General features: G+C 40.6%; 2 protein-coding genes across 3 annotated transcripts; both read right to left on the bottom strand.

Moving 5' to 3' along the window:
- Window positions 1–563: 563 nt before the first annotated feature.
- Window positions 564–4,267, bottom strand: LOC116362153 (uncharacterized). 2 transcript variants are annotated; one of them, XM_031816436.1, is made up of 13 exons: window positions 3,470–4,266; window positions 3,071–3,210; window positions 2,895–2,966; window positions 2,724–2,807; window positions 2,454–2,600; window positions 2,284–2,364; window positions 2,015–2,164; window positions 1,848–1,897; window positions 1,679–1,748; window positions 1,500–1,586; window positions 1,308–1,406; window positions 1,105–1,185; window positions 564–999 (listed from the first exon to the last, which is right to left on the bottom strand). In XM_031816436.1, exons 1-13 carry the CDS (start codon window positions 3,633–3,635, stop codon window positions 817–819), a joined length of 1,410 nt encoding a protein of 469 aa, XP_031672296.1. In that variant the 5' UTR covers window positions 3,636–4,266; the 3' UTR covers window positions 564–816. The 2 variants fall into 2 exon arrangements, with proteins under 2 accessions (XP_031672296.1, XP_031672297.1); XM_031816437.1 differs by lacking the exon at window positions 2,895–2,966 and having other exon boundaries at window positions 3,470–4,267.
- A 3,479-nt stretch (window positions 4,268–7,746) lies between these two features.
- LOC116362157 (TOG array regulator of axonemal microtubules protein 1-like) lies at window positions 7,747–9,044 on the bottom strand. The gene is made up of 4 exons (XM_031816445.1): window positions 8,977–9,044; window positions 8,521–8,644; window positions 8,219–8,324; window positions 7,747–8,067 (listed from the first exon to the last, which is right to left on the bottom strand). Exons 2-4 carry the CDS (start codon window positions 8,637–8,639, stop codon window positions 7,828–7,830), a joined length of 465 nt encoding a protein of 154 aa, XP_031672305.1. The 5' UTR covers window positions 8,640–8,644; window positions 8,977–9,044; the 3' UTR covers window positions 7,747–7,827.
- Between the last annotated feature and the right edge of the window lie 10,511 nt (window positions 9,045–19,555).

Genomic DNA, 19,555 nt, shown 5'->3' with positions numbered 1-19,555 from the left:
TTCAATGATGGCCAAGGAACAGTGGGTTAACTGCCTGTTCAGGGGCAGAACTACAGATGTGTACCATGTCAGCTCGGGGTTTGAACATGCAACCTTCTGGTTATTAGTCCAACACTAACCACTAGGCTACCCTGCCGCCCCAGTATCACAAACCACAGTACAAAACCATATAAGTGTGGGCCTGTAGTATCTGTAAATCAACTAAACATAGTTTTTTATTTCCATATGCAGATAATAAAGCATCATTGTTCATGTAATATTCTAATATATGCATTATACCTCCAGGAAGAGGAAATGGTCATAAAACAAATAGATGAAAAGACAGAAACAAAAATGTTTTTGAACTACAACTTATTTTATTTTAAAATGTCAGATTCAGTGCAAAGTAATGTAGTGCATTGGTGTCTACAGCCCTGTTGGGAGGCAAAGTGTCACAATAATCCTGTGGGGAGAGAAAACAAGAGAATACATTAAATTAATGGGTGTTAACTAATCAGGGTTCAACAAAGCACTTCAAGTCCTCAATTCCTTCAAAAGAGAGAGAGAAGGAGAAAGGAGTATGGTCCCTGCAGTAGGACTACATGCTGGCCATGAGGTTCTCCAAGTGGTACTCCAGGAGGCTGGAGAGCTCAGTGACCAGAGACTCGGAGTTAAAATACCAGGCCAGCTGCTGGCCAAACATGTCATCTAGCAGAGCCATCAGTCCGCCCTGAAGAGAACACCACACAACACATAGAAAATGGCTCTGAGTTACTAGCTTATCAAGAGGAGAGAGACAATTAGAAATACTCCCCCTAAAATGGCATTGAAATCTGGTTAACCATGAATAAGGAAGTCAAAAGGAAGTACACTAAGAATATGGAAGTAAACAGGAAGTAACCTCTTGACTCTTACATTGAGCAGCAGTACGATTCTATCAGCCTCTGGCTCCATGTTGGCAGCAGTGGGCAGGAAGGAGTACAGGAGAGCATACAGACGCTCCACGAACCCACCAGGGTGCTAAAGGAAACAAAGGAGGAGAAAAGATAAGAGAAGAGATGAGGAATTTAAGTGAAACTGCTAATAGAGCGATATCAAAACATGTTCCAGTGAGATGCTAGTTACCACCATCAGGGACTTCTGAGCTGTCATCATCCCAAACAGCACCAGCTCAAAGAGGACATCTATCATGTTCACATGATGGATCTAGGACAAGAAAACACGTTTGGAGAAAATAGGAATGATTTCATAAATATCAGCTACTGTGATGTATAAAAGACATGCATGTGGAAGAACTCAGTGAGACTTGAAAGAGTTAATGAACTCACCTTTGCCTCAGCCAGCTCCCTCTCAATGTCATTCCGCTTGGAGGGGTCACTCAGGTAGTCCACAAAGTCATTATAGGTACTGATGAATTTGGCCTCGTCCTATGACAAAGAAAAGAGCATCTTAGTGAACAGAACACATTTCCCCTCAGGGACGCTCTCTTTCCCTTGAAAGAGAATGAGTTAGTGAGTTACCATGTGGTTGGCCTGAACAAGGCCGCCCAGGAGGACCTTTCCCGCCACAAACAGATGGTTCTTGCTCAGGGTGGAACCAAGCAGGGTCTAGGGAAGAGGGAAGAGTTAGGGTGAGACCTCTTCCTCTTGGAGACAGAACAAGAAGTCACAGAGACAAAAAGAACAGTGGGTCCACGCACAGTGAAGGCCTGGCGCAAGGAGACGAGCCTCAGGGCGATGTCCTCCACTCTCTTGGTGGTAAGGTAGAGGCTGTGAAAGGGAGGGAATGAAGCATGTCAATCATTAGAGTCAATGGGGTCCTTCAGCATTTGACAAGCTCAGACTACACAGACATTTAGAGGAACTCACTTTAGCAGAGGAACCTCCCTCTCCTCAGGCAGCAGGTCCTCCTCCCAGCCCTACGACAACAAAACAAGCATTCAAAATCAGTGACCAGTGCAATGACATAACAAACAATCGGTCAATGGAAGGATCTTAATGCTCCTAGTCAATAGTATGTGTGTGTAACGTCTGACCTCATAGCAGTTGTGGCCCTCAGGCTCTGGGTCAGTGAACTGCTGAGTGGTGGGAGTAGAGAAGGAGGCAGCCTCCGACCACGCTGAAGAGGATAGAAGCCCGTCCAGCCCCATGTGGAGAGTGGCGTACACCACTGAGACATCAGTCTGCTGCTCAAAACACACACAGCACACCGGTTTACCACACACGTTATTAGAAAACACACCAAATCGAATGCAAAAATGCCCAGTAATGTCTAGTCTATATACATAGGAAATCGTTTATTTACCTGGTAGCAGCCAAGCGTCACGTCCACAGACGTCTCGTGGCGGAGGTGAGACGCATAGTGGGTCACCCTGCCAGCCACACGCTGACAAAGAGAGAATACATATTAAGGCCAAATGGAATAAGTGAAGAAAAGCCTAATCTACTACTGTTTCAGTAGTATTTACGTCTTACCTGGATCCAAGTGATGGACTGCACTTTGGTGGCACAGTAGGGGATGCCCTCTGGACTAAGCCTGGCTGTCTCCTTGGAGATGGCCCACACCAGTTGAGTCTCCAGGCCTCTCACCCTACTCACGTGGTGCATCCTCACCACCACCTGCTGTTGAGATAAACAACAAGACAACATCAACAAAACCACTTCGGCAATTACTGTGACACATTTCCATCAAGATCAAATGACTGACAATATAGATTATGATTAGGTTGTTACAAAGACACATACCTGGGATCCCCCACGCATGTAGGTGATGATGGGGCTGATGAACTGGAAAGTTCTCCAAGCTTTAACCACCGGACCGGCATTGTTCTGCACATTACAATACATTCATGTTGGAAACAGTAAACATTGTAACAGTGATGTGACTGTGTGTGTGTGGGGGGGGGGGTCTCTTACCCTGATCACAACAGGCCCACAGTACTGGGGGCTGAACCTAATCAGAATCAACTGCCAAATGCCAGTGGCCTCCTAAAGCAGAAAGCAGACAAGAGATTTGTTTCATGTCAAAGAGACAACTTGAATATCTGGGATATTTTTCAAACATAAAACCCCAAACTTTCAGAAAATTGTACCTCAAGGATAGTCTGCACATCTGGCACATCCTCAAGGATGATAGCAGCATTCTGGACATCAAGGAGGACTAGCAGCTGTGGAACATCTAGCACATCATCCAATGGCACATCCAACTGGACCTCATCCAGGACAGTTGTTTCTAAAATGAGGAACATTGGAATATAAAATAAACTATTGTTAGGACATAAAAAAAAATAGCAAGATTGCTAATATTAGCTAGCTAGGTAGCAAAAGTTGATTGCTTAGCAACAGTTACTAAAGTTAATGTTAGCTAGCAAGCTACAACATCTCGAGCACTAGCATTTTTGCCAAGTCTGAATGATAGAAATACACAACATTTCGCAAATTATAAGGACATTGTTAAATGTAGTCAAAGAAGAGTTGTAAACTCCACATACCCTCTTCGAAGTCGCTGTCGCTGTCCACCTGTCGACGACCACGAACCCTGCAAAACAGAAAAAGACAAGAAAAACAAGCCACAAATGAATTTGAACAACCTGTCGACGCAGTAGGCCGCCGACGTCCACGCACTCTCTCCGCCAGTCTTGAAAAGCACCCAGGCATTTTCCAGTCGATTGTTCTCAGGTCTCAAAAATCAAACAAGTTTGTTGTCAGCAGCAAAGTTGTTGTTTTCGCACCGAAAACGTTCCATAGAACGTCGGTTAGATGTCTCTTGGCAACACACGTTCGAAAATGATTGTTTACAAAATTGACAACTGTGTTGCCATAGAAATTAGTTTGGAATTCTGATTCCCTTTAGAATCCCTTAAAATTGCTTGTCATCATTCTAGTGACGTCGACGTGCTCCTTCGTAGCTCAGTTGATAAGAGCATGACGTGTTGCAAACATTGCTAAGAAGATAGATAATGATTTCAGGGATTTTTGTGATGACGAGTTATCTGAAATTGAGATAAAAGACTGTATTAAAAGCCTTAAGGACAATAGGTCCCCTGGAAATGATGGTTTAATAAGCGAGTTTTATAAAGCATTCAATGATAAATTGATTCCCTTCATTCTTGCTATGTTTCAAGAATGGGGAGTTCCTGGCATCCTTAAAACAAGGTGTAATTACTTTGATTCCCAAACTTAATAAGGATACTCTTTATATAGACAACTGGAGACCCATTAGCCTGTTGAATAATGATGGGAAATTATCACGTTAGATATTTTCGCATCAGCTCTTTTTCAGAGCATATCTGATTGGTCAAAAGAGCAATTACTTTTAGAATAAACTGTCTTCAAAGTAATGACTCGGGACGTCGGGGTGGATATGTACGCTTCTTTTAGTAATATTACTTGTTCACGTTACATTTAAGAACTTTAGATTCTACAGAGCAATGCAGGTAAGATGCTAGCGGAAAGGTCAGCCTAATCACTTTGCACCTGCACATAACTGGCGCGTTCTCACTCTCATTCCTGTCGCAAGGCATTCTGGAACTTGCAGTCAAAAGCGTAATTCAATACTAACCAATACAATTACATATGTAAATAACTGTAAAGAAATATCTTTAATTACAGCTCAATGAATTAACTTAAACATGAACACATTAAAGTTACAACAATTACTCAAAACAATGACTGAATTGGGCTGCCTGTCTCAACGAAGCCATAGAAACCTGGACATGCTCCAACTGAAATGTTCCCTCCTGTCAGCACTGATGTTGAATGGCATTAAATACACTTAAATACACTTTTTGTTGAACATGAGTGGAAATGAAACTCCAGCACACTGGTAGCACTAAAGACGTGTGAGTATAACTTTTCCAGGTGAGTTGAACCTGCCTGTGGGTGCAGTGGGGATATTCCTGGGAGGTCTACTGATGAAGAGGTATAAGCTTGACAAAAGTTTTGATCAGTGGAATATGAGGGAGAGCTAGACCAAAACACACATGGGCTTGTGCCGGGGCTCCCTCTTGTGGGAATATTCAGTATGGTTGTTACTGAGCCAGGATTCCTGGCTGTTTTGTCACTGTGCGTATGTCAATGATAGTTCAGCAACAATTATTTAAACATCATTATTACCAGCCATTTTCTCTGTCCCCAGGTCCCCTGGTGTACGATGGCAGCCTGTTGTCAGAATGTAACGGAGACTGCTCCTCCTTGGCTGGGGAGTGGGACCCTGAGTGTTCAGACAACGGCATCACTTACACCTCCCCCTGCCTCGCAGGCTGCGCCAGCTTTACAGGTTACGGCAAGAACACGTACCAATACTATTAATGTACTGAGTGTACAAAACATTCACAGGGATGCTGGCCCATGTTGACTCCAATGCTTCCCACAGTTGTGTCAAGTTGGCTGTATGTCTTTTGAGTGGTGGACCATTCTTGATACACATGGGAAACTGTTGAGCGTAAAAAACCCAGCAGCGTTGCAGTTCTTGACATAAACAGGTACCCCTGGCACCTACTACCATGCCCCGTTGAAAGGCATGTAAATATTTTGTCTTGCCCATTCACCCTCTGAATGGCACACATACATAATCCATGTCTTAATTGTCTCAAGCCTTACAATACTTTTTTTAAAGTATATTGTATGTTCATTCATATCATGTTCTTTCAGAAGGGCCTCTCGCAACATTTCACAACTGCTCATGCCTCACAATTTGCAAGTGATATTAAGAACTCTCATGACCACCTTCTCTAAACTGTCTTGAAATACAACTCTCTTTCTGTTGTTTATGTTTTTGTGGGATGAATCTTACCTGTTTATTGTAATATGTTTCCTCCCAGCAGGCCTGCAGAGTCTGAAAATAAAGGCTGCTTCTACAGAATTCCTTGGAAGATAATGAAAATAATTATGCTATGTTATGCACATTATGCACAGGCATTTACAGTATGCTAAAATTAATTTATCCTAAGATTACCTTTGTGGGACCATAAATGAACTCCGGAATGCACCAAACCCTATCCATGGTAAGATGGGGAAGTAATGCGGCGCTATAGATATACGGGATGCTCTAGAGATAACAGGAATGACTTAAAGTCGCGAATGATCAATGATGGTGGAGTCGTCCAATATGCTGCAATTAGAACAGACCAACTAATCCAACCTTGGTTTACAAGTTAAATACATAGATTTGTGTAGGCATATATAAACAATCGACCACATCCATTTAAAGCAATGATTGTCAATTGAAAATGTGGTTGTTGTTTTATCCTGTTGTGTTATCCTGTTGTGTGCCTTGAGTGTCAGTCCCCTTAATCACATTATTCCAATATTTCCGAGCTCTGAATTGACACAATGAACACTTTTGCAATGATATTTGGTTAAAAATAAGAGTATGAATGACAATAAACGTATGACTTGGATTGTATGCATAATAGTGTAGTAAACAATATCACTCAGCGAAGGAACTTTTGAGGTTTGGAAAGTATCCGTTATAAGTCTCCATGACACGTATCACTTCGTTGTCTTGTTGGTAATAGTAAAAATGCACGACAGTCCGCATTGTAATGGTCTAACAGGTGTTTTTCATGTTGTTTCGCACATTAAACAGACATTTGAGAACGGAATTGCTTACAGTTGTACCTACGATGCACAGACACACAAAAGCTGTACAGTGTAGTTTGAATAAACAGTTTAAATTATTTGCAGATGTATTCCCTATCATTTACAAATCTAAAGATGTATGTAAATGTAAATGAATGTGGCAGAACAGTTTAGCATAGAGTTCTTGTGGGAGTCTTGTCCTTCAGTCTTTTTGCCTCCTTGGCCTCGCTTCTCATTACATGGGATTTCCCCAGTGCCAACTTCACATGAGATGGCTGCTGTCTACTCTTATGTGGTGCTGGATGACAGATATCACTATGCCGATATTGCTGCTGTCCATGGACCTGAAATTTACAATATTGCCTATTTGCATATTTACGACCGTCCAAACTTGACCTCATTTTATTCCAAGTATGTTTGTGTTTGAATAAAGACCCGAAGAATGAAATCAATGTGTGGATGTTGATTGGATGTGTGGATGTGCTTTGCAGAAGCCATTTTTAAAAAGAAATCCCTGTAGCGTGTAATTACTGGAGCATGATCAGATTGCTTTGTTTAAACCAGAATGAAGATTTGGTCTGAGAAACAATGCCGATTATAGCGTGATAGCTTTTTAAACTTTTTATAAGGCAATGTATATATGACTCCCTTTCAAAGAGTCGCTCATTTATCACTTTCTTGCAGATATACAGTGCCTTCAGAAGGTGTTCATACCCCTTAACTTATTCCTCATTTTGTTTTCTTACAGCCTGAATTCCAAATGAATTAAATTATAGTTGTAATTTTTTTTTTATCTCAACCAACTGCAGACAATACCCCATAATGACAAAGTGAAAACATGTTTCATTTTTTTTTCTCAAATGTATTGAAAATGAAACACAGAAATATCTAATTCACGTAAGTATTCACAATACATGTTAGAATCACCTTTGGCAGTGATTAAAGCTGTGAGTCTTTCTGGGTAAGTCTCCAAAAGCTTTGCACCTCTTGGATTGTACCATATTTGCATTACCACAATATATACAGTACCAGTCAAAAGTCTGGACACACCTACTCATTTAAGGGTTTTTCTTTATTTTTACAATTTTTTACAGTTTACAATAATAGTGAACACATCAAAACTATGAAATAGCACAATTGGAATCCTGTAGTAAGAAAAAAAGTGTTAAACAAATCAAAATATATTTTATATAGGTTTGGATAATGGGACAATTTGTGGAAGTCCGGATCTACCCCTTAGTGAGTGTTAATTGACCCCTCTCCCTCTTTACCTCAGCCCACCGACCAGCAGGGCATTCATGACACGGGTAGGGGTGCAGCTCTGCACCATGTGACCCAGGGCAAAGTTGGCGCCCTGCCGGATGAAGGCGTTGGCCTCGCTGGCTTTGTGCAGCAGCACGCGTGCCGTCCCCTCCACCTCACAATCCATGGCCCTCTGGAGGTGGACGTACATGTCACCCAGTGTGGCCATGGCAGCACAGGACACTGCAGAGCGCAGCTTCTTCACCTGAATCATAATAACACACACAGGACCAGCTATTAATGTTGAGCAGAACAACCCACGAACATCAGAAACATGACACAATAATTTGACTTGTTCTCCAAATGTAGCAGATTTGTGCAGATGAATGAATAGGGCAGTGAATGAATACAGCTACCTCATTTATAATGGCAAGGCAGATATCATGGAGTTTAGGCATCAGTATGTCCATGTGGTTCTGAGCCATCACACGGAGAGAGGTCAAGCCCTCGATCTTCTTCTCCCTGCAATTCAGTGAAAGAAACGTAAGCATTTTCCAAAACATTTTCCAAAAACATTATAATGATGTTCATCAATTAGGACTCTGGTCTCTTAAATTCAGAAGTTTCTACGCTCTGTAGCTCAAATCTACATTTCCAAGGACACTACACTGTGCTTCCTTTAGCCTAGCTCCATTGGTCTTGTCTAGTGAATGCTCACCAGTCATCAGAGGCAGAGTGGAGCAGCTTGAAGGTCTTAGTCAGGGCCTGCTCTGGGTTGGACAGGGGCTGCAATCTGGCCTGGTTCTTAATTTGACCCTTTGGCTCACTGGCTGCCATCTTGTCTATGGGTTGACAGCAGACATCTATCTCTCTATGAACTGTATGTATTTATTTATGTATTTACTCATTTCCATATCTGTTTGTAGCTTTTAACACTAGTTCATTATGATATCATTTTAAATTTAGCACATATATTTTTGGTGCGCACCCTGCTCAGAAGAAGGGTCCAATTAGCCTTGAGTAAAGGTTATCTCACTGTGAAACAGGCAAATCAAGTGTGGCCCTGGGCTAAAGCCATTTGTGTCTCTTCCCTTCCTACTGTTTTTCTATCAATCTACCTAGCTTCATCTCCCTGTCTAATTTACATTAGTGTGAGTACATGAGAGGGACTGACCTGAGCCGGTGGCAGCCTTTGGCAAGCTAAGGAACCTTATAGGCCGAGGCAGTTTGCTCCTGGGCTTGATAGGAGGGGGGGGGGGCAGGCCTGGGTGGGCTGTCACGCAACTTGACCGGGGTCCCAACATCCAAGTAGTCACGGAGCTCAGCAGGGGTGTTCATATCCACTGAGCTCAGTCTTCCCAGAGAGCTGGTGGCTATTTCCCCTGTGGACATGGCCGAGCCCAAACTTCTCCTGCCCACAGCCTTCACCTCATGTACCACCTTTGGTATAGACCAGAAAAGAATTCTAGGATATATTCTATCATGCTGTCAAAGAGAGTATCCTTTCTAACCTGTACCCCCGCACACTGACTTGGTACCGATACCCCCTGTATTTAGCCTCGTTATTGTTATGTCATTGTGTTACTTTAATTATTATTAATTTTTACTTTAGTTTATTTGGGAAATATTTTCTTAACTCTTCTTGAACTGCACTGTTGGTTTCACGGTAAGGGCCACACTTGTTGTGTTCGGCACATGTGACAAATACATTTTGATTTGATTTTAAGACATGGAACAACTATCTGTTTTGGCAATTTATCGGTCCAAGTATAATTCTGAACTGCAAACTTTCACATTTACAATAAATTTTAAGTCCATCCTACCTTCCAGGCCTCCTCCTTCAGGTGAGCCTCGATGTCCCTCACCTCCTCCATCAGGTCAATGGGTCCGTTGTTGTCAGCACAGCCCTGGTCCGACTGGACTTTCAGGGCTTCGACTCCCGCCTGCTCTTCTTCTTCTTGCCCCTCTTGGAGGGAGCTCCAGTTGGAGGGACGGGAACAGGCCCCACGCTAATGCTGCTGAATGATTTATTTACCTGGATGGACTCCAGAGAGTTTAGATCCGGGTCGAACTTGGGCTCCGTCCACCCCCACCACGTTCTTCAGTGGGGCCAGAGCTATGTGTTCAAGCCTTCGTGGCAAAGGCCTTGGTGGAGCTTTCGGCCGCGGAATGCACTGAATAGAGGGGACGAAGTGGTGCGCGAAGGTGCTGCCAACCCCGATGAGAGCAGTCCGGACATAATTCTCATGGATAGCACTTATCTTTCTTTGCTTTGCTTCCATGGCCTCTCTCTCAGCTCTCTGCCTCTGCAGAAGTCTGGCATCACTGATGAAGCCACGATGGCCCTCTGGGATTGGGTAGCTCTCCTGATAGCCCTGGATCACAATGGTACAGTATGAAATGTATAGCAGAAGTGAAGTAGGCAAAATAGTTTCTACAGTGTGTCATAAAAAAAATGTAAGCTAAAGATTTTATGGATGTAGGCATACTGTATGTCTATGAAACCACAAAATAAACAGTGATATTTTTGGAAAAACGTTTGAAAAACTGATGAGCCTTACAAAACTTCATTTTCTCCCTCGATTGATGATAAATATTAACACTCTCAAAATAAGAACTTAACCTATCTCTGTGAGAGATCTATCATTGAAATGAGTGGAAATTAAATGTTGCTTGTCAGATGGAACCAGAAATGATATCATGGCAAGGCTTCCGTTACATTGTGATATCATAATGGGGTCTGTTGACAGTGCTGAGCACATCAGCACATGGTGAACGTTCATGAAAGCTTTTTGATTCCCATATAAAATCATAAATGTGGTGAATTTGTAAATACTATATATATATATAAACTCAGCAAAAAAATAAACTCCCCTTTTTTAGGACCCTGTCTTTCAAAGATAATTTGTAAAAATCCAAGTAACTTCACAGATCTTCATTGTAAAGGGTTTAAGCACTGTTTCCCATGTTTCCCACGCACAATCCCTACATCAGTGCTCAGACTTTCCGCAATAAGCTGAGAGGCTGAACTGAGGGCTTGTAGGCCTGTTGTAAGGCAGGTCCTCATTAGACATCACCGGCAACAGCGTCACCTATGGGCACAAACCCACCGTCGCTGGACCAGACAGGACTGCCAAAAAGTGCTCTTCACTGACGAGTCGCGGTGTTGTCTCACCAGGGGTGATGGTCGGATTTACATTTATCGTTGAAGGAATGAGCATTACACCGAGGCCTGTACTCTGGAGCGAGATCGATTTGGAGGTGGAGGGTCCGTCATGGTCTGGCGCAGTGTGTCACAGCATCATCGGACTAAGCTTGTTGTCATTGCAGGCAGTCTCAACGCTGTGTATTACAGGGAAGACATCCTCCTCCCTCATGTGGTACCCTGCCTGCAGGCTCATCCTGACATGACCCTCCAGCATGACAATGACACCTGCCATACTGCTCGTTCTGTGCATGATTTCCTGCAAGACAGGGATATCAGTGTTCTGCCATGGTCAGTGAAGAGCCCGGATCTCAATCCCATTGAGCACATCTGGGATCTGTTGGATCGGAGGGTGAGAGCAAGGGCCATTCCCCACAGAAATGTCTGAGTACTTGCAGGTGCCTTGGTGGAAGAGTGGGGTAATTGTCTGTGAGTATAACAGAACTGATATTGCAGGCGAAACCCTGAGGAAAATCAAAACAGGAAGTGGCTTCTATTTTGAAAACTCCATGTTCCATAGCCTCCCTTTGCTCCATTTAAAGGGATATCAAGCAGATTCCTTTTCCTATCGCTTCCTCAGGGTGTCAATAGTCTTCAGACATAGTTTCAGGCTTTTATTTTGAAAAATGAGCCAGAAAGATAACATTGCGGCAAGTGGTCACATGAGTTTCTCGTGCACGCCTGATCTCGTCTGATCTCGGAAGCTAAGCAGGGTCGGGCCTGGTTAGTACTTGGATGGGAGACTTTGTCTTTGTCTGTTTTTTCCCACAAGGCTGAAATATGTGCCCTTGCTTTGAAATAAGTAAGCAAGGTTAGTTTGTATTTCATCCAACAATCTGTGCTACAAATTATGGCTACAGTATATGCAATTTCTTCTACTTTTTGAGTGACACAAAGATGCTTATCTAAATGGTGAAAATGCAACAGCTGTTAATCAGACTCACTTTGACTTTATATAGTGCACCAAGAGATATTTTCTCACTTACGACCACACCGGCCTGAGTGAGCACTTCCTGTTTGGAAAGTTTGACAGGTGTTGGTAATTAAGTCGTGAGTGAGTGTTTGTTTGCTTGAGAGCTTTTTTGGTTATTTGCATCGTTTTTTGGAGTATAATTTAGATTTCTGCATTTGAACAAGTTTAAGTTTGGTTTGTTTTTTCCCCCTTTGCAGTTTTGCTGCTTGGGGGAGAGTTTTTTGGGTGTTAATTTTCTTTACTATGACAGACAACATGGCAATGGCTAATGGAATGGACAAGGACAAATAAAATGCTCAACGGAAGAAAAATGGAGATGAAGGAGAGATGAAATATGGTAAAGAATTTACGGTGGCAGTGGAGTTGATGGGAGAAGATATGGTCACGACGATGGAGTTACTACGTGCAATTAAAGAGGTGTGTGGAGAGGTGGTGGGATGTAGAGTAAAAGGAGAAAGAAAGTACGAGGTCACGATGAGAAATGGAAAAGAGCGCTTAATGGATGGCTTTATGATTAAAGAAACAAGAATTATGGCAAGAGACATGGTTTCCAATGAACTTATAGTCTCTTTCATGAATCTGCCTGTGTATATGGAAGACAACGCTATATTGGCCAAGCTATGTAGCTGGGGTGTATCAGCAGTCTCTGAAATCAGGAGGAGAGTTTGGCCAGGGACGGAGATAGCAGATGGCACGAGATACTGCAAAGTGAAATTTACTGACACTGTGAAATCATTGCCGTACTCTACAAAGTTTGACACACTTGAAGGAGGAGAGTACTTTAGAGTTATTCATGATAAGCAGGTCAGAGTTTGTAGGCTTTGTATTCAGCCTGGTCATATTTTGAAGGACTGCCCTGAATTCAAATGTTATAAGTGTGGGAAGCAAGGGCATTATGCAAGAGAATGTTTAGGTGGAAAGGAAAGGGCATTTTGCAAAGGATGTCGCATGAGAACTGACGAGTGCAACTGTGGAGAGGTTGTGAATGAGGAGAGGAGCCAAGATCTTTTTGTGGAGACTGATGTATCACCGAGACCAGAAGAAGATGATGGAGGAGAGGACGTGGTGGAGGGTGGAGAGACGGAGAACGCAAGAAGGGAGAAAATCGAACAGAAGACGAACGAAATAGGGAGCAGTATGGACTCAGAAATAAGAAGAGGGAGTTTTCAGGAGGAGGGGGGGGAGTGGGCTGGATGGAGGAACTGGGGACTCACAGATTTTGGGGGGGACCTCGGGCTATGTGGGTGCCTCGGAAGAAGGTGAAGTGGAGGGGAGTGGGATGCTGACAATAATAAAGGAGACACAAATGGATACAGGAAGCACAACAGGCACCGGAAAGAAGAGTTTAAGTTTCAATTTCAGATTCAGATGACATGGAACAGATTGACAGAAAATGGGGAGGCTACAGGAAGAGGAAAGCGGCGGCGGACGTGAAAAAGGACAGAAAAGGAAGAAAACATGACAACAGATAGAGGTAAATGAGAAAATATTTATTATTTTTACTATTTATCGGAATGGTTAATTTTATGTCAATAAATGCGAATGGTTTAAGAACAATGGAAAAATTTCAAATAATAGTCAAAATGAAGAATTCTGATATTTTATGCCTTCAAGAAACACATTGTATATGGAGAGATTTTATTTTTGTTAACAATGGCAGGGGTAATTCATGTGGTGTTGCTATTTTATTGAAGAAGGATGTGGTAGAGAATGTGAAACATATATATAATGATAATAATGGGAGGATTTTAATTTTGGATTTTGAATATATGAGTATGGTTTTTAGAATTATAAATATTTACGCGCCTAATAATGAAATAGAGCGCAAAGATTTATTTTTAGAATTAGGGAAATGGTGTGAGGGGAATTGTATTGTAGTTGGGGATTTTAATGTTAAAATGGATAGACTGGATATGACAAGAGGAGCTATTTTTAGAAGTGATGTATCTAGGGGGGTTTTAAAGAAGATGATGTTAGAAAAAGGAATAATTGATATGTGGAGAGAGGAAAATCCAGACAAAAGAGAATTTTCTAGAAGGCAGGTGGTTTTAGGGGATTTGAAACAAACAAGGATAGATCTGGTTTTAGTAAAAGAAGGTTTAAGGAATTTTATGAAAGATATTAAGTATGTTTTTACAACTTTTAGTGATCATGCAGGTTTAACATGTTCAGTGGGTTTAGATAAGGAAAGAGCAGGGAGTGGAATATGGTGTATGAATGCAGGGTATTTAGAAGATGAGGAATATGGGAAACAACTTAAATCTTTGATAGCATGTGAAATGGAGGATAAGCGGAAAGAGAATGATAAGTGTTTATGGTGGGACAAGGTTAAGGAAAAAATAAAAGGTTTTAGTATAAGATATGCAAGGAAAAAGAGAGGAAAGATGAAAAGAGAAGAAAATGAGTTGAGGGCTAAATTGGATGAAGAAATGGGGAAGTGTGACAGTGAACTTAATCATAATATAGAAACGTTTTTAGATTTAAAAGCAAAACTGAGTAAATATGAAATAGATAAGTGTAAGGGTGCAATTATAAGAAGTAAGGCAAAGTATGTTTTGGAGGGGGAGAAATGTACTTCATTTTTTCTTGGTTTAGAGAAGAATAAACAGAGGAGAACATATATTAGAGAGATTGAAAATGTAAAGGGTGAAGTTGTCAATGATTATGTAGAGATATTAGAAACAGTGCAGAATTTTTATAAGGATTTATTTAAGAAAGGGGAGGTGGATGAGGGGTGTGTAAAGGAGATATTGGATAGTGTGGATGTGCAAATTGATGTTGAGGATAAACAAATGTGTGATGGGAAGATAACAGTGAATGAAGTTAAAGATGCAATAAAGGGGTTACAAGTAAATAAGAGTCCTGGAGTGGATGGAATAATTGCAGAATTTTATAAAATATATGAACGTTTTTTAGCACCTATTTTATTGGAAGTGTATCAATATATGGAGGATAATAATAGTGTTTCAGAATCTATGGTGACAGGGCTGATAACGATTTTATATAAAAATAAGTGGAGCAAATTGAAACTGGAGAATTATAAGCCAATTAGTTTATTACATTCGGATTATACGATTTTAGCTAAGATACTGGCAAATAGAATGAAGCAAGTTTTAAATTATATTATAGCACCTACACAGAATTATAGTGTGCCTGGTAGAGATATTGCTGATACAATTAATACGATTAGAGATGTGATAAATAAAATGAATCATGATAAGATAGGGTAGAATAGGGTTGATAGGCCTTTGATAGGGTAGAACATGATTTTATGTTTAGGGTAATGGATAAATATGGTTTTGGTAATAGAATAATAGGATGGATAAAATTATTATATAAGAAGGCAAAAAGTAGGGTGAAGTGTAATGGAGTTTTAACTGATTCTTTTATTCTTGAGAGATCTGTGAGACAGGGGTGCCCTTTATCAGCTTTATTATTTGTTTTATCGGTAGAACCTTTAGCAGCATTTCTTAAAAAAGATCATCTTATAAATTGTGTACAGACTCCACAAGGAGGTTTTAGTTTGATTCATCAATACGCAGATGATACCACTATAACAGTTAGAGATGAGGGAAGTGTTAAAAGGGTGATGGAGTGTTTTAAAGTATATGGACAAGCATCAGGAGCAAAAGTGAATATGGAGAAGTCAGTAATAATGTATGTTGGGAAGATTAATGAGGGGATTTTTCCTTTTAAAAGGGTAAATGATTATTTTAAGGTGTTAGGTGTGTTTCTAGGGGTGAAGGAACAGGAAGCTAGGGATCTGACATGGAGTGGTGTAATTAATAAAGTTAGAAAGGTGGTAAATATGTGGAGGGGAAGGTCTTTGAAATTAAAAGGGAAAGTAATTGTTGTAAATTCCTTGCTGATGTCAATTTTTATTCATGTCATGAATGTTTTAGACGTACCAGAATGGGTTTTATCGGAAATAAATACGATTTTAGTAGATTTTTTTATGGGATGGGAAAGGTGCGAAAATTTATTTTAACTTTGATTGCAGGTTATGAGGAGGGGGGTTTGAAGTTGGTGGATTTAAATGTGAGGAAAAAAGCAATTAGAGTCAAAATGGTACGTAAATATTTATATGGGGAATTAGATTATGGATGGAAAATATTTTTTAAGGAGTATTTGCAGGAGGCTGGGAGGATGGGGGACAATGGTTTATTGATGTGTATGAAAAAGGAAATGTTGGGTAATATACCTTTGTTTTATAGAGAAGTGTTTGAGGCTTGGGGGGAGTTTTTACCAAATATTTATTATGAGTGTACCATTTTAGACTATTTTAAATCAGCCAATTTTTTAAAATCCCAAGATACAGTATAATAATATGTTGTTTTGTAAATATTTTATGAGGGCTGGGATGAGACAGATTGGGGACATTTTATGAGGTCATTCCGGGGTTCCTTCCATGTGAGGCAATATTTGATAATGTGAAGAAAACTATGAAATAAGTAGAACTACTGTGGAGAACATGTATAAGAGAATATTAGGATGTCTTCCTGGGGAGTGGGGTGTGTTAATAAATAAAGAGGTGGCTACAAGAGCTAAGGGTTTACCGGTTTTATATTATGAAAGTAATGGGAAGAAGTATGATTTGTCAGGTTTGAAAGTTAAAATGGTTTATGAAAAATGTATTTTAAGAGAGATAAAAACTCCTGCTTCGGAAAAAGTGTGGTCTAGGGTGTTTGCAAATATAGATGTGAAATCAATATGGAAGAATGTAAATGTAAAATATAATTCTATAGAATGTGAAGACAATGATTTTAAATTGAAACATAATAGGATATTTACGAACGTGGTTTTACATCAGATAAATAGAGATGTTAAAAGAGTGTGATATGTGGTACGGGGGTGGAAAATTTTATGCACTTTTTTGTTGAATGTAGTAGATTAGAAGAGTTTCATAAGTTTTTAAAGGGGATTTTAGTACAACATTGGGGAGAAGAGATTGTTGCTGGGGTTGAGTGGAAGAGGTTGTTTCTTTTTGGTTTAACTGGGAAAAGCAAAGTTTTTAATTTTAATTTGATGAATTTTGTTCTTAGCCATGCCAGATACGCTGTAAGACTAAGAAGGAATTTGGGACATTATGAAGGAAAAATTGTGAGTGTGGAGGTTTTATTTAGAAGTATTTTAGAGAAAGATATAGAAGTAATATATAAATATGGTGGATGTAATTTTGAAAAATTGTTTGTGGGGGAGCACTTTTATTGAAATTGAGTCGAATGGAAAACTTGGTTTTAATTATTAATTGGTTTTGGTGGATGATTGGGGTTTTAATAGGTTTTTTCTTTTTTGATTTTGTAAAAGGGTGAATTGTTCATCCTTAATTATTATTGACTGAATGTTGTAAATATTGTGTTTTTTTCATAATATATATATATTTTTTTTAAAGTACGCCTGATCTTGGAAGCTAAGCAGGGTCGGGCCTGGTTAGTACTTGGATGGGAGACCGCCTGGGAATACCAGGTGCTGTAGGCGTTTTGCTCCAGCAGAGGGTTCTCTTGTCATGCGTGGAGCAACTGCCTTTTATCACCCTAATGTTATCTTTTTATTGGACTAAATGCAGTTTGTTAGTGCTTCCCTGCCCTGATCATATCAAATAATGGACAGTGCGTTTCCCTCAATCTAGGCAGTGCATTCAGCATTTCTTTTTAGGCTAGGAGACTGTCAATGTCTGTAGTCCATTAGGGCCCTGTAAAATCCCTTCAATGTTTCTCCATTTACATTTCCCCGTTGTGTCACGCCTTGGTCTAAGTATTTTGTGTTTATCTTCATGTATTGAGTCAGGCCAGGGTGTGGCATGAGGTTTTGTATTGTGGTGTGTTTTGTCTTGGGGTTTTTGTGTGTAGGTATTGGGATTGTAGCTAGTGGGGTTATCTAGCAAGGTCTATGGCTGTCTGGAGTGGTTCTCAATCAGAGGCAGGTGTTTATCGTTGTCTCTGATTGGGAACCATATTTAGGCAGCCATATTCTTTGAGTTTGTCGTGGGTGATTGTCCTCTGTTAGTTTGCACCAGTATAGGCTATTTCGGTTTTCGTTACGGGCTTTGTTTTGTGTTTATTCGTGTTGTACGTAGTTCATTAAACATGGATCGAAATCTACACGCTGCAGTTTGGTCCGACTCTCCTTCACACCTAGAAAACCGTAACACGTTGACCGTTTGTCCCTGCATCTATAGGTTATCGCTCTCTAAAATGTACACCTTTTTAATAGAAATATAACATGATTGGATGTTCTATGTCCACGACAACATTTAAAACCCTAGCAGGAAACCTGCCCCAGATTTTGGGGTGTAGTTACCCAGAATGACGGCCTAGGAACTGCCTTGTTCAGGGGCAGACTTACCTTCTCGGCTCAGGGATTTGATCTTGCAACCTTCTGGTTACTAGTCCAACGCTCTACCCACCTGCCCGCCCAAGATTGAACTCGTATAATATTATAAATAAAATGCACTTCTTTCAATAAAGCGTTTCACATTCTCCACTGGTTGAAATACTATCCTGTGTCCTCAGATTAATGGAGTTAGATATGCATACGTTCTTTCCCTGTATATATGAATTACAAATCAATCAATGTTTAGTCTATTATATAGTTACAATGTGTAATCATTGATATCCCAGGAGCAGTAAACACTGAAGTGTATAATTGTAATACATACAGACACCGCATCGTTTGATATGACTGAGTGTCTGTCATACCAGAACCACACCTTTATTTGCCAAGGAAGAGTACATGATCGGTGAATATATTCAATGTACAGGCTACAAGATGGGAATCTCATACGTGGTATTAACTAAAATACATGGGTATAGAGGTCTTGCATCCTTGGCACAATAAAGGTATATTCTACTCTAGGCTTCATTAATGCCATTGACTTCAGGGTCATTGATTGATATGAATATTAGTTCAGAACTACGTTTTAGGGTCCATACCCAGAGCGGCAACAGTTATTTTTAATCCGACTCAAGCAAGTAAATAGCTAGCCATGTTACTTTAGCTGCATTGCAAGGCAAGCTTACAATTGTGCAGTCAATGCTTTACAGGCCACTGTTTCACAAGACAACATCCTGGTTTGTTGGTTCTCAGGAGTCCCTGAAAGACAAATTACAAATTCATTCTCCTAACAATAGCTCGTCTGAACTTGCTAAATAGAGATTTTTGTAATTTAACAAAAAATATATATAGCCACGTCTCTACATTACCACATTCCTCTCAAATTGTACATTTGCTTGACTCGTTAAGACAACTTCCATCTGTTTTGTCAGCAATCTTCGTTGAGCGCCACAAGGCAAGGGTGGCTCGTGTCAAAATTAGTCTTTGGTCATCCCAAAGCCTTGGGACCCAAATGCATAATGATTGCACAAACTCCCCTTGTGGTGGTCTGGAGCAATGAAACCGTCCCGCGGTGCAAGCTCGCAACTTTAAGGAGTGTCTTCAGTCCCCGCTGTGCCGTACGGTGTGTGTTGAAATCTTATCCTGATGCGGAATAGATTGCAACGTATTCATGGCTCTACCTTCGTAGTTCGGACTTGGAGATTGTGAAGAGATGTCTTGTGGGGAATGCATGGGTGTCTG

Source organism: Oncorhynchus kisutch, unplaced genomic scaffold (genome assembly GCF_002021735.2).
Source record: "Oncorhynchus kisutch isolate 150728-3 unplaced genomic scaffold, Okis_V2 scaffold797, whole genome shotgun sequence".
Lineage (NCBI taxonomy): Eukaryota > Metazoa > Chordata > Actinopteri > Salmoniformes > Salmonidae > Oncorhynchus > Oncorhynchus kisutch.
The sequence above is the reverse complement of the archived record's forward strand: the minus strand, read 5'-3'. Positions and strand labels throughout refer to the sequence as shown.

What these genes read in the sequence shown, in the direction of transcription:
- LOC116362157 (XM_031816445.1), bottom strand. Translation starts at nt 8,639, where the DNA reads ATGGCAGCCAGTGAGCCAAAGGGTCAAATTAAGAACCAGGCCAGATTG. An exon ending in CACTCTGCCTCTGATGACTG is followed by an intron (nt 8,325 to 8,520) that starts GTGAGCATTCAC and finishes ACTGAATTGCAG; the next exon opens with GGAGAAGAAGATCGAGGGCT. An exon ending in GCCTTGCCATTATAAATGAG is followed by an intron (nt 8,068 to 8,218) that starts GTAGCTGTATTC and finishes ATTATGATTCAG; the next exon opens with GTGAAGAAGCTGCGCTCTGC.
- LOC116362153 (XM_031816436.1), bottom strand. Translation starts at nt 3,635, where the DNA reads ATGCCTGGGTGCTTTTCAAGACTGGCGGAGAGAGTGCGTGGACGTCGG. An exon ending in GTGGGCCTGTTGTGATCAGG is followed by an intron (nt 2,808 to 2,894) that starts GTAAGAGACCCC and finishes TGTAATGTGCAG; the next exon opens with AACAATGCCGGTCCGGTGGT. An exon ending in GGGAGCTGGCTGAGGCAAAG is followed by an intron (nt 1,186 to 1,307) that starts GTGAGTTCATTA and finishes TTCTTGTCCTAG; the next exon opens with ATCCATCATGTGAACATGAT.